Source organism: Orcinus orca, chromosome 18 (genome assembly GCF_937001465.1).
Source record: "Orcinus orca chromosome 18, mOrcOrc1.1, whole genome shotgun sequence".
Taxonomy (NCBI): Eukaryota; Metazoa; Chordata; class Mammalia; order Artiodactyla; family Delphinidae; genus Orcinus; species Orcinus orca.
In genome coordinates, this window is record NC_064576.1 from 46,115,552 (window position 1) to 46,129,717 (window position 14,166).

Sequence of the window (14,166 nt, forward strand, 5' to 3'; positions counted from 1 at the left end):
CCTCCCCGTGTCCTCATGTCCATCCTCTATGTCTGCATCTTTACTCCTGTCCTGCCCCTAGGTTCGTCAGAACAATTTTTTTTTTTTTAGATTCCATATATATGTGTTAGAATGTTGTATTTGATTTTCTCTTTCTGACTTACTTCACTCTGTATGACAGGCTCTAGGTCCCTCCACCTCACTACAAATAACTCAATTTAATTTCTTTTTATGGCTGAGTAATATTCCATTGTATATATGTGCCACATCTTCTTTATCCATTCGTCTGTCGATAGACACTTAGGTTGCTTCCATGTCCTGGCTATTGTAAATAGTGCTGCAATGAACATTGGCGTGCATGTGTCTTTTTGAATTATGGTTTTCTCAGGGTATATGCCCAGTAGTGGGATTGGTGGGTCATATGGTAGTTCTATTTTTAGTTAATTAAGGAACCTCCATACTGTTCTCCATAGTGGCTATATCAATTTACATTCACAACAACAGTGCAAGAAGGTTCCCTTTTCTCCACACCCTCTCCAGCATTTATTGTTTGTAGATTTTTTTATGATGGCCATTTTTACTGGTGTGAGGTGATACTTCATTGTAGTTTTGATTTGCATTTCTCTAATGATTAGTGATATTGAGCATTCTTTCACGTGTTTGTTGGCAATCTGTATATCTTTTTTGGAGAAATGTTTATTTAGATCTTCTGCCCATTTTTGGATTGGGTTGTTTGCTTTTTTGATATTGAGCTGCATGAGCTGCTTGTATATTTTGGAGATTAATCCTTTGTCAGTTGCTTCTTTTGCAAATATTTTCTCCCATTCTGAGGGTTGTCTTTTCGTCTTGTTTATGGTTTCTTTGGCTGTGCAAAAGCTTTTAAGTTTCATTAGGTCCCATTTGTTTACTTTTGTTTTTATTTCCATTTCTCTAGGAGGTGGGTCAAAAAGGATCTTGCTGTGATTTATGTCAAAGAGTGTTCCTCCTAGCTTTTTCTCTAAAGAGTTTGACAGTGTCTGGCCTTACATTTAGGTCTTTAATCCATTTTGAGTTTATTTCTGTGTATGGTGTTACAAAATGTTCTAATTTTATTCTTTTATATGTAGCTGTCCAGTTTTCCCAGCACCACTTATTAAGGGCGCTGTCTTTTCTGCGTTGTACTTTGCTGCCTCCTTTGTCAAAGATAAGGTGACCATATATGCATGGGTTTATGTCTGGGCTTTCTATCCTGTTCCATTGATCTATATTTCTGTTTTTGTGCCAGTACCATACTGTCTTGATTACTGTAGCTTTGTAGTATAATCTGAATTCAGGGAGCCTGATTCCTTCAGCTCTGTTTTTCTTTCTCAAGATTGCTTTGGCTATTCGGGGTCTTTTGTGTTTCCATACAAATTGTGAAAGTTTTTGTTCTAGTTCTGTGAAAAATGCTAGTGGTAGTTTGATAGGGATTGCATTGAATCTGTAGATTGCTTTGGGTAGTATAGTCATTTTCACAATGTTGATTCTTCCAATCCAAGAATATGGTATATCTCTCCATCTGTTTGTATTGTGTTTGGTTTCATTCATCAGTGTCTTATAGTTTTCTGCATACAGGTCTTTTTTCTCCTTAGGTAGGTTTATTCCTTGGTATTTTTTCTTTTTGCTGCAATGGTAAATGGCAGTGTTTCCTTAATTTCTTTTCAGATTTTTTTCCTCATTAGTATATAGGAATGCAAGAGATTTCTGTGCATTAATTTTTTATCCTGCTACTTTACCAGATTCATTGATTAGCTCTAGTAGTTTCCTGGTAGCATCTTTAGGATTCTCTATGTACAGTATCATGTCATCTGCAAACAGTGACAGTTTTAGTTCTTCTTTTCCGATTTGGATTCCTTTTATTTCTTTTTCTTCTCTGATTGCTGTGGCTAAAACTTCCAAAACGATGTTGCATAATAGTGGTGAGAGTGGGCATCCTTGTCTTGTTCCTGATGTTAGAGAAAATGGTTTCAGTTTTTCACCATTGAGAACGATGTTGGCTGTGGGTTTGCCATATATGGCCTTTATTATGTTGAAGTAAGTTCCCTTTATGCCTACTTTCTGGAGAGTTTTTATCATAAATGGGTGTTGAATTTCGTCAAGAGCTTTTTCTGCATCTATTGAGATTATTGTATGGTTTTTATCCTTCAGTTTGTTAATATGGTGTATCACATTGATAGATTTGCATATATTGTAGAATCCTCTCATCCATGTGATAAACCCCACTTGGTCATGGTGTATGATCTTTTTAATGTGCTGTTGGATTCTGTTTGCTAGTATTTTGTTGAGGATTTTTGCATCTATGTTCAGCAGTGATATTGGTTTGTAGTTTTCCTTTTTTGTGACATCTTTGTTTGGTTTTGGTATCTGGGTGATGGTCGCCTCGTAGAATGATTATGGGAGTGTTCCTCCCTCTGCTATATTTTGGAAGAGTTTGAGTAGGATAGCTGTTAGCTCTTCTCTAAAAGTTTGATAGAATTCGCCTGTAAAGGCATCTGGTCCTGGGCTTTTGTTTTTTGGAAGATTTTTTAAAAAAATCAATTTATTTATTTTTGGCTGTTTTGGGTCTTTCATGCCGCCTGCAGGCTTCTTGTTGCGGTGGCTTCTCTTGCTGTGGGGCACGGGTTCTAGGTGCGTTGGCTCAGTAGTTGTGGCTGACGGGCTCTAGAGCATAGGCTTAGTAGTTATGCCACACGTGGCATGTGGGATCTTCCTGGACCAGGGATTGAACCTGTTTCCCCTGCATTGGCAGGTGGCTTCTCACCCAGTGCGCCACCAGCAAAATTGGAAAATTTTGGAAAATTTTTAATCACAGTTTCAATTTCATTACTTGTGATTGGTCTGTCCATATTTTCCATTTCTTCCTAGTTCAGTTTTGGAAGGTTGTGCCTTTCTAAGAATTTGTCCATTTCTTCCAGGTTGTCGATTCTATTGGCATAGAGTTGCTTGTAGTAATCTCTCATGATCCTTTGTATTTATGTAGTGTCAGTTGTTACTTCTCTCTTTTCATTTCTAATTCTATTGACTTGAGTCTTCTCCCTTTTTTTCTTGATGAGTCTGGCTAGTGGTTTATCAATTTTGTTTTTCTTCTCAAAGAACCAGCTTTTAGTTTTATTGATCTTTGCTATTGTGTTCTTCATTTCTTTTCCATTTATTTCTGATCTGATCTTTATGAGTTCTTTCCTTCTGCTAACTTTGGGGTTTTTTGTTTCTTCTTTCTCTAATTGCTTTAGGTGTAAGGTTAGGTTGTTTATTTGTTTCTAGGTATTTTTTAATGTTCTCTTTGATTTCTTCAGTGATCTCTTGGTTATTTAGTACTGTATTGTTTACCCTCCATGTGTTTATGTTTTTTACAGTTTTTTTCCCCTGTAATTGATATCTAGTCTTACAGAGTTGTGGTGGGAAAAGACACTTGATATGATTTCAATTTTCTTAAATTTACCAAGGCTTGATCTGTGACCGAAGATATGATCTATCCTGGAGAATATTCCATGAGCACTTGAGAAGAAAGTGTATTCTGTTGTTTTTGGGTGGAATGTCCTATAAATATCAGTTAAGTCCATCTTGTTGAATGTGTCTTTTAAAGGTTGTGTTTCCTTATCTATTTTCATTTTGGATGATGTGTCCATTGGTGAAATGGGGTGTTAAAGTCCCCTACTATTATTGTGTTACTGTCAATTTCCCCTTTTTTGGCTGTCAGCATTTGCATTATGTATTGAGGTGCTCCTATGTTGGGTACATAAATATTTACAATTGTTATATCTCCTTGGATTGATCCCTTGATCATTATGTAGTGTCCTTCTTTGTCTCTTGTAATAATGTTTATTTTAAAGTCTATTTTGTCTGATGAGAATTGCTACTCCAGCTTTCTTTTGATTTCCATTTCATGGAATATCTTTTTCCATCCTCTTACTTTCAGTCTGTATGTGTCCCTAGGTCTGAAGTGGGTCTCTTGTAGACAGCATATATATAGGTCTTGTTTTTACATTCATTCAGCCAGTCTATCTATATCTTTTGGTTGGGACATTTACTCCATTTTCATTTAAGGTAATTATTGATATGTATGTTCCTATTACCACTTTCTTAATTGTTTTGGGTTTGTTTTTGTGGGTCTTTTCCTTTTTTTGTGCTTACTGCCTAGAGAAGTTCCTTTAGCATTTGTTGTAAAGCTGGTTTGGTGGTGCTGAATATTCTTAGCTTTTGCTTGTCTGTAAATGTTTTAATTTCTCTGTCAAATCTGAATGAGATCCTTGCTGGGTAGAGTAATCTTGGTTGTAGGTTTTTCCCCTTCATCACTTTAAATATGTCCTGCCACTCCCTTCTGGCTTGCAGAGTTTCTGCTGAAAGAATAGTTGTTAACCTTAAACCTTATGGGGATTCCTTTGTATGTTATTTGTTGTTTTTCCCTTGCTGCTTTTAATATTTTTTCTTTGTATTTAATTTTTGACAGTTCAATTAATATGTGTCTTTGTGTGTTACTCCTTGGAATTATCCTGTGTGGGACTCTCTGCGCTTCCTAGACTTAACTATTTCCTTTCCCATGTTAGGGAAATTTTCAACTATAATCTCTTCAAATATTTCTCAGACCCTTTCTTTTTCTCTTCTTCTTCTTGGACCCCTATAATTCGAATGTTGGTGCATTTAATGTTGTCCCAGAAGTCTCTGAGACTGCCCTCAATTCTTTTCATTCTTATTTCTTTATTCTGCTCTGTGGTAGTTATTTCCACTATTTTATCTTCCACTTTGCTTATCCATTTTTTTCTGCCTCAGTTATTCTTCTATTGGTTCCTTCTAGAGAATTTTTAATTTCACTTGTTATGTTGTTCATCATTGTTTGTTTGCTCTTTAGTTCTTCTGTGTCCTTGTTAAGTGTTTCTTGTATTTTCTCCATTCTATTTCCAACATTTTGGATCATCTTTACTATCATTACTCTGAATTCTTTTTTCAGGTAGACTGCCTATTTCCTCTTCATTTGTTTGGTCTGGTGGGTTTTTTTCTTGCTCCTTCATCTGCTGCATATTTCTCTGTCTTCCCATTTTGCTTAACTTACTGTGTTTGAGGTCTCCTTTTTGCAGGCTTCAGGTTCATAGTTCCTGTTGCTTTTGGTGTCTGCACCCAGTGGGTAAGGTTGGTTCAGTGGCTTGTGTAGGCTTCCTGGTGGAGGGGACTGGTGCCTGTGTTCTGGTGGGTGTGGCTGCATCTTGTCTTTCTGGTGGGCAGGGCTGTGTCACATGGTGTGTTTTGTGATGTCTGTTAACTTATTACGATTTTAGGGAGCCCCTCTGCCTAAAGGATTGTTTGTTTTCTTGCTAGTTGTTTGGCTTGGGGCGTCCAGCACTGGAGCTTGCTGGCCATTGGGTGGAGTTGGGTCTTAGGTCTCTGGGAGAGCTCTCACCGATTGATATTACATCGGGCCAGGAGGTCTCTGGTGGTCCAGTGTCCTGAACTCCACTCTCCTACCTCAGAGGCTCATGCCTCACACCAGGCTGGAGCACCAAGACCCTGTCAGTCACATGGCCAGGTACGTGGGGATTTTCTTACCCTTTGGGACGTTTGAGGTCCTTTGCCAGCGTTCTGTAGGTGTTCTGTAGGAGTTGTTCCACACATAGATGTATTTTTCATGTACTTGTGGGGAGGAAGGTGGTCTCCACGTCTTACTTCTCCACCATTTTGAAGGTCCACCCTAGCAGTAGTTTTTTAATGGATAGTTCCATTGTGAAATCTCTAGAAAATACAAGTTGCTCACAAACCACAGGATTAACATCTGAATGTCCTCTCTGTGATCACCCTCTCTGAGGAATGGGGACGGTAGGCATCCCTCTCTCTTCAAAAAGAGGGCTTCTAATAGTAGCTGCTGTCCGGTTAAGGTGTCCGAGAGAGTTGTTGTCAGTTTTCATTTCTCAGATTCGTCCTTGATGGAATCAAGACATAAAGTTTCCTTCTAATTTGCTGCAACATTCTTCCAAAGTCAACGCTTTCTGCCCATCCTCTTCCTGTGAAAGAAGTTGTGTCTGATGTACTGCACCCATATCATTGAGCTCTGTATCTCGATCTTTCAGTTCTCCAGTGAGCAGCTGTAGCTCATTTCCGTTGTTTCTCAATAGTGGAAATCTCACCTTCTCCCGTTATGGAATTTTAAGAGGTAGATTTTGTGTTAAATTAGTACTTAGCACATTACTTTCTGATGTTTTAAAGCGTTTTTTTTTTTTTCCATTACACGTCATACTAATCTCTGTCATTTCTATTCACAAATAAAAAAACATTTGCCCAGTGCTTATTCATCCATGAATACAGGTGTTTTAGTTAAACCACATAATGCCCTATGGCACTATGCTGTCAGGCACAGAATAAATAGCATAGATTTTGTTTCCTGAATATTGATCATTTATAGATCAGTTGATAATTTTTTTCCAGGTTGCTTCTTACATTGATGATGAGAAATTTTTCACTTCTGTAGAAAGCTATCGATTTTAATAAACCTCTGTCAGCACTGCAGACCTGTCTACTCAATATCACTTTTTTATCTTGAACATCTTTTCCAGAAGAGATAGGAAATGATATTTGCTCCTATTCTTAAAAATAACATTGCTGAAAATAATAGGGGTGAGGGCAAGGGTTTTGAGAGAATGGGTTTGTGAATGATAACTTGTTAATACAAGAATATGTTGGCCTTGCAAATTTTTAAGAAAAACATGGAAACTTTTTATGCACATTTAGTTTGTATTATAATATTACCTTTTCAGTAAGTATTTTCATCAGCTTTCTTTTTATGTTTACATATTAGTGTTTCTTTTGTTATCAAGCATCTTATCTTCCTTTCCCTGCACCCTGTCTGACTTTCCTTGTTATTGATATGTTTTATGATGTAAAGTATAGTCTGGCTTTCAGAAGGCTGTTGCCAATCTCTCTGATATTATCATTGTCAAGAAATTAATTCCCACCGTGAGTTAAAAGGTTGTAGTGTAAAGTAACTGGGTATAATGCTTCTTTACATTCAACCTTAGTAAGTTTCTTTTATAGAGAATTAGTTCATATGTAATATGCATGAGTGGACATAAGTTTTACTTTAATGACTCATGTTCTGCATTGTAGAAGAGAGTTATTTAGTGGGTCCAGAAATAGTTGATTTGAGAAATTCTGTGGATCCCAGTATTGTGTAGTTAAATAGTTGTTATAATAGGGTGATAAATCTTCAAAATAGCTGTGTTCTATTATTTATTACTCAGACTTGATTTACCTGGATTGATATGCTTCCTGAATTTTATAGTGGGCTCCAACATGAGCATATCATGTGCAAGAAAATCTTTTTGTTACATTAACATAATTTTAAAATACTTTGTGTATTTTGTTATAAGGCAGTTTTAGGAATAGTAACTTTATTCTGTATGATGATTGAAGGTGATAGCAGTATGAAGAATCCTAAACCATTTATATTACCTTTACGATATCTTAATGGATATACTTTTGAATATAGAGATTGTTGAGAAACACTTCAAACAAAATACTGAAGTCTTACTGTGAGGTACTAAGACAGGAGGGTCTGATGAACAGTCGGTCCACACATCTCAGTTCCAGCCCAAGCAAAACGTTCAAATTACTCCTTGCATGTTTGATTTCAAGCTTCCCTGTTGCAAGTGAAATAAGAATAAATACAGAATTGGATGTCAACAAGGCAAACAGTTAAGTGGGATGCTGTAGGCGTTTACATGAAATATGAAAGCAAGATTTGAAATGCCTACAAGTAATCTGTGCGATGCTGATAGTGGAGAGTAAACTCTTAACTTTTGAAGTAGCATCCTGGTTTGAAAACACCAACTTATATTGAACTTTTTTCTTCACCTTAGCTATAATAGTGATCTTCAGTCTTTTCTTTTACATGGAGTATCTTTCCTGTTTAAGTGCATTCTTGAATTAGTTATTCTGTGGTTTTCATAGAGAAGAGATGAGTAAAATAGTCTGAGATGAGTCTGCCAATCTAAATGGCAAATTCTTTTCTTTGTGGGGGGGTGGTTAAAATCAGAAACTCTGACTATTTGTAGGTGATTAAGCCATGTTCACAGAAGTGTACAAGTGAAGAAGAGGGAATTTTTTTTTTTTTAATTTTTGGCCACACCATGCCAAAAATGTGGGCTCTTAGTTCCACAACCAGGGATCAAACCTGCGCTCCCTGCAGTGGAAGTGCCGAGTCTTAACCACTGGACCACCAGGGAAGTCCCTGGAATTTTTAAAATAATATTTTTATTTTTCATGAAAATATATTACATTTGGTGTTTACTCTTATTTTCTAAGGAATTAATATTGTGTCTTAAGTAAGAAAATGGCATTATAAGCTGTATGTGACTTAAATTTTTTATTCTTTATATAACATCCTGCTTTTGATTATTGGATGAAAGTTTGTTATTAATATTCCATTTTTCAAAGGCTACACACAGACACACATACACACATAAAATCATACATACAAACAAATATGTATACAAGCACATATATACAAAGAAATACACATATATAGCATATTATATCTTTTTCTTTCCTCTACTTTTTGGAAGACTTATTGTTAACATTATTTTATTTATTGTGCTAGGCTTTCCAAATCAACACTGATTTGTCCTAAGGTGGTTTTCCTATAATCAAGATGAGCTGTTGTCTATTGGCACTGCTATCCTAATTGCATACATACTTTGATTATATTAATGGGTTTAATGGAATAGAGGTGGTTGGGTCAAGATGAAAATATTTATTTAAAAATAATGATAGGGCTTCCCTGGTGGCACAGTGGTTGAGAGTCCACCTGCCAATGCAGGAGACACGGGTTTGTGCCCCGGTCCGGGAAGATCCCACATGCCGCGGAGCGGCTGGGCCTGTGAGCCATGGCCGCTGAGCCTGCGCGTCTGGAGCCTGTGCTCTGCAACGGGAGAGGCCACAACAGCGAGAGGCCCGTGTACCGCAAAAAAATATAAATAAATAATAAATAAAAATAATGATAAAGCTGTTTTTAAAAGTGCAACTGAACGTTGAAATTTAATAAATTGTTAACATTTATAAAGATGTATTTTAGTGGTTTGGAAAATTCTCCTAGAACATGCTTTTACAATATTTTGACTAATTTTTCCAGTAATCTTTTTCTTTATGTAGACCGGAATCTTTTCTCTTTAAATATTGCTCCCTTGCCCAATTTCTGCTCTTTGGAATAGTCCAGAGTGAGGCTTATCCAGTGGTGTGCTGTTAAATGTTTAACAGCCAGCTCTGGGTGAGGGGATACTCTGATTGGCAGCATTTGCTGATTTCTGTAGTGTCAATACTTCCAACATGGCAGGTTTTAAGCTACTAACATGATGTCAATGGACATGGGGCATGGAAGAGCTGGGCACACTCAGCTCTCACAAGCCAAGTGCAAGCTGGGTTCAGCACATCACTGGCTTATCACATCATCGCTCCTTTTTTCACAAAGATTATGAATCATGAATGATTTTACACATAGTGTTATTCTTTTATTGTATTTATGACTAGAATATAACAAGTGCAAAATATTTGTGAGTATATAGCATTATTGTGATATTCCAAACTAGAATACTGACTTAATATATGACTACCCTTTCTTCTGTTTTTCAGTTGGGTGGAGAGCTTTGGACATGAGGGGCTTGGATTATTACTGGACATTTTGGAAAAGCTGATTAGTGGCAAAATGTAAGTATTGATAATCATTATTTCTAATTAAGCTACATTTGCATGTCCAGTGATGATTCCAACATTGATATCTTTTATGCAGACAAGAAAAAATGATAAAGAAGAATCAGCACAAAGTCATACAGTGTCTAAAGGCCTTGATGAACACCCAGGTATGTACATAGGTAATTGTAGTTGTTCTTTATCAGTTCTTACAGAAATTCTTATGAAAGAAGAGTTATGTAATATAGAATTTGCACTAAAGTGATGCATTGCTTTGATAAGCTTTTCAGTATACAATGGAAAAAATATTGAAGTATTGATTTCTAGTTTTCTGTCAAATCAACTCTCTCAACAGGAGAAACTTGGGGATGAATAGATCCTCTTCTGGTGCTTAACCCTTCATGCGCAGATTAATTTTCTTTTCCTCCTGTCCTTCCTCCCTACCTCTCTACATCCTTATCTGTCCTCTTTTTTTTCCCTTCTCTTTCTCCCTTCCCTCTTCTCTTTTAATTTTCAGAAGTATAGCATGAATCAGCTTTGAAATCATAAACGATTATTAAATGTGGTCTGCAGTAATACTTATTACCAAAGAATTAAGTTGGAAAGACTTCATTTTTATAGTCTAGAGATTTAAATTTTTAATGAAATTAATGTGAACAGATATGAACAGGTCCCAGAGGTGGAGGAACAATGATGCTTAATGCAAGTACAGTTGACCCTTGAACAATATGTGTTTGAACTGCACTGGTTCACTTATATGTGGATTTTTAAAAATAAATACATATTTGTACTATAAGTGTATTATTTCTTCCTTCTGCTTTTTTAAAATAACCTTTTCTCTACCTTTATTGTAAGAATATAGTATATAATACATATAACATACAAAATACGTGTTAATCAACTCTGGGTTATTGGTAAGACTTCTGGTCAAGAGTAGGCTATTTGTAGTTAAGTCTTGGGGGAGTCAGAAATTATACTCGGATTTTTGACTGCATGAGGAGTTGGTGCCCCTAATCTCTGTGATGTTCAAGAGCCAACTGTAATATTGAAACCAAATATAATATGACAGGTCTGCAGTTTGAATATTTAAAGAGGATATATTAGAAGAGAGAAATGGTTTATGCTCTGTACTGAAGCTGGGTTTATCAAACTGTGTTTCCTTTTTTTCATACTGTTAATTGCAGAAATTAGCTCTATTCCATGCCATGTCTCTAGCTCTAACATCTAATCATATCTATCTCATGATGTGTGCAGTAATGATAGGTGTTTTCATTCATTAGACAGCGGGAGAGGAACTTTTATCTATGTTGGGTGATGATTTGTGTTTTATAGCAAAACTGTATTTCTGATTAATTTTAATTTTTAATATTTTTGCCTTATCCTTATTTATTTATTTTTTGAAGATGTTGGGGGTAGGAGTTAATTAATTAATTAATTTATTTTTGCTGTGTTGGGTCTTCGTTTCTGTGCGAGGGCTTTCTCCAGTTGTGGCAAGCAGGGGCCAGTCTTCATCGTGGTGCGCGGGCCTCTCACTATCGCGGCCTCTCTTTTTGCGGAGCACAGGCTCCAGACGCGCAGGCTCAGTAGTTGTGGCTCACAGGCCTAGTTGATCCGCGGCATGCGGGATCCTCCCAGACCAGGGCTGGAACCCGTGTCCCCTGCATTAGCAGGGAGATTCTCAACCACTGTGCCACCAGGGAAACCCTATCCTCATTTTTAAAATAAACTTTTAGAGAACGTCGTATTTAAGTACTTGTACTTAAATTATTGACATTTACATTTCTTTTTATTAAATTCAGCAAATATTTATATTTTATAATTATTTTTTAATTGAATTATTTATGGATTTTTCATCATTTTCTGGAGTTTTCTATTTTTAACCAATGAAATATTTTTCACCTCCCTGCTTCCTCCAATCAGATACGATTTTCAGGGAAAATATCTGATGTAGAAATCACAAGTACTTTCTGTACTGAACTCACTGTTTTGTGAGAATTCGATTTTAGATATATTATGTAACCTTTGTAGAGTATGTTTTAAGAGTGAGTGAATAAAGGAATCAAATTGCTCATAGGGAGACATCTTTTCACACTGAGTATATAACACTTGCTTTCAGGTGGAGTGGGGGGGCTTCTAAAATAAGAATATAGCAACTGGAAATTTCACTGGTGATGGGAAGGCTAAGAGCAGCGAAAACCCAGGAACATTTTTCCAAAACAAAGGGGCACGGGGTATTTGGATCATAATTTGAATTTAAGAATGTCATGGTTAAAGTGAAGTGGTATATAGAAGATAATATTCCTACTTGGTTTAAGACTGAATTGGAAAGGGAGTAAACTTTATGTATTTATATTCTAATTAATATAATGTGATTTATTGTTAAATAATGGATTATTTTGTTTATAGTTTATGTGGAGCTGGAATATATTCCATTTGCATTTATTACTGTCATGCTGCTATGAATAAAAAGTTACTGATACTTGGAATTATAATGTCTGAATTCTAAACATAATTATATGTGAAATTTTTTGGTAAATATATTTTTTCCAGGATTGGTTGATGGTTTTTCCTCTACCTTGCTGTGCAGTCTTTATAAAAGTTCATTGAATGATGAAAAATATAGGCTTTAAGAGAAAAAAATGTATGTACTAGTACCTTATTTGGTACTAGTAATTAATCATATAATTGATATTATGAGTGAATCTTATATCATTGTATGAAATTGAATTTTTTTATAATACTAAATTGAACTTTATAATAGTGTTTAAATAGAAGAAGATTTTGAGTATTTATTAGGAAGAAAATAAAAGTTAAGATGAAAAGTTAAATACCTTTAAATTAAGAGGTAGTCAAAACAGGGGTTTCTTTTTGGCCAGTTAACCTTTTGTGTTAAGGTGTGTACCCCCAGCGAGGGTGCCTTTTTTCTGAAGCCAGCCCCCTCCCTACGTTATCTCTGCTGCTGGTATTAACTCAACGTGGGTAGTCATTCAGCACCAATGTTCATGTAGGGCATCTGACACAGGGATTTAGGGTATTCACCTTCCCCTGCCTAACACACCTTCAGTGGCCTGTAGTTCTATGAGGTAATAATAGGCCTCAAGTAGAATGCAAAGGGAACCTATCACTGGTCCTCAGTTTAGAAAATTTGAGTTTTCCTAAACTCTGGAGTGGATCCTTGACATTCAGTGGAGAGACAGACCTTCCAAAATTGGTCACTATCTCTCTAACCTTGTAATAGCCTTCATTTAATGCACTTTAAGTGCCAGCACTGGTAAGTTGACTATTTCTCTCACAGAGTCAATGGGTTTAGTTTTGCTTTGTTTTTTTAAATAATTGAATGATTAATTTTATACAAGTAGGAAGCAGTTCAGTCTTTAATTCTAGATACAGTAGTGGTAACCTGGCCTCATTCCAGTCTCAAAATGAGCACCGTACAATTTTCCATTAGCGAAGTCAGAGAATATTGCCAGTGATGCAGCTTTGAGTTCACAGGACACTGGTCGAAACTAGGAGATCAGAGAATGCTCCTGTTCCACTCTTGACACATGGTTTAGGGTCAGAGGGCCTGACAGAGAAGGTAGGTGGTATCCCTTAGAGGAAATCAATATGAGTTGCTTTGAATGGCTGGAGGAGCCACAGGATTCTGATTCCAGAAGGGCAGGTGCTGGCTCATGCCAGCCCAGAGTGGGGGAAGTGAAGGAGGAAGTGCTGAAGGCAAGCTTTACTCAGTCTCAGGTTTATTAGGACAGAGCTAGCCCTTTGGTACTTGGTAATCATTGGGTGACTGACTTTTTGAATTGGGTCTAAGTGGTACATTACAAAACTCTGACAATTCCCTGGAATGATTGTCGAGGCATATTGTAGTCTTTGGCCCCATGCCTGCTTTTCTTTGTTTCCAGTTATGAAACAGCCCAGAGTACCACAAAAGTGAGCATTTCCTGGTTGGTTTAGCTGTTTCCTTGTAAACGTTTCCCTGTCACCAACAGGATAGAGAAGTCCCTTCAAAAATCATACCCTGGGGCCCTTGACCCTTCTGTTTGTACTTCCTCCTTTGTACCTGTGTTCTTTAGATAGTGGTTTAAAGCAAGTGCAATATTTCACCACAGTGTGAAGCTTCTTTACGTAAATGCGATATACAAGGCAGGAAACTTATAAATAAGTTTTCATAACGTTCATAACATTCAAAGCATTTGGATTTAAGCTTGTTATAGATTTTACTTTGATACCAATACCTAGTGCTACTTTTGAGTTCGTAGGTCTGTAATTGAGATTAAGTTCCTTTTTAGTGCTTAGTAGTAATTCTAATCAACTAAATTCTCACTCTTTAAGAGGATCCTCTGGGATGTATGATAGATAAATAGTACTGTTTTATTGCTTCTATTCATCCTCTGTTATTTGATACTTATCTTCCATAAATTGTGAGTAGACCCTAAGAGATGTATACATCCTTAAATCAAAACACTAAGTCATTAACATAACTCCTATCTTCTAATTGAATGTGAC

General features: G+C 36.5%; 1 protein-coding gene across 2 annotated transcripts in view; it reads left to right on the forward strand.

Annotated features, from left to right (window-relative positions):
* DIAPH3 (diaphanous related formin 3) overlaps positions 1-14,166 on the forward strand; it is a 546,165-nt gene that overhangs the window by 150,795 nt on the left and 381,204 nt on the right. For both annotated transcript variants that reach the window (XM_049700932.1, XM_049700933.1), the window contains 2 exons: positions 9,607-9,681; positions 9,764-9,833. In XM_049700932.1, coding sequence (XP_049556889.1) covers positions 9,607-9,681; positions 9,764-9,833 — 145 coding nt within the window. The remainder of the gene's footprint in view (positions 1-9,606; positions 9,682-9,763; positions 9,834-14,166) is intronic.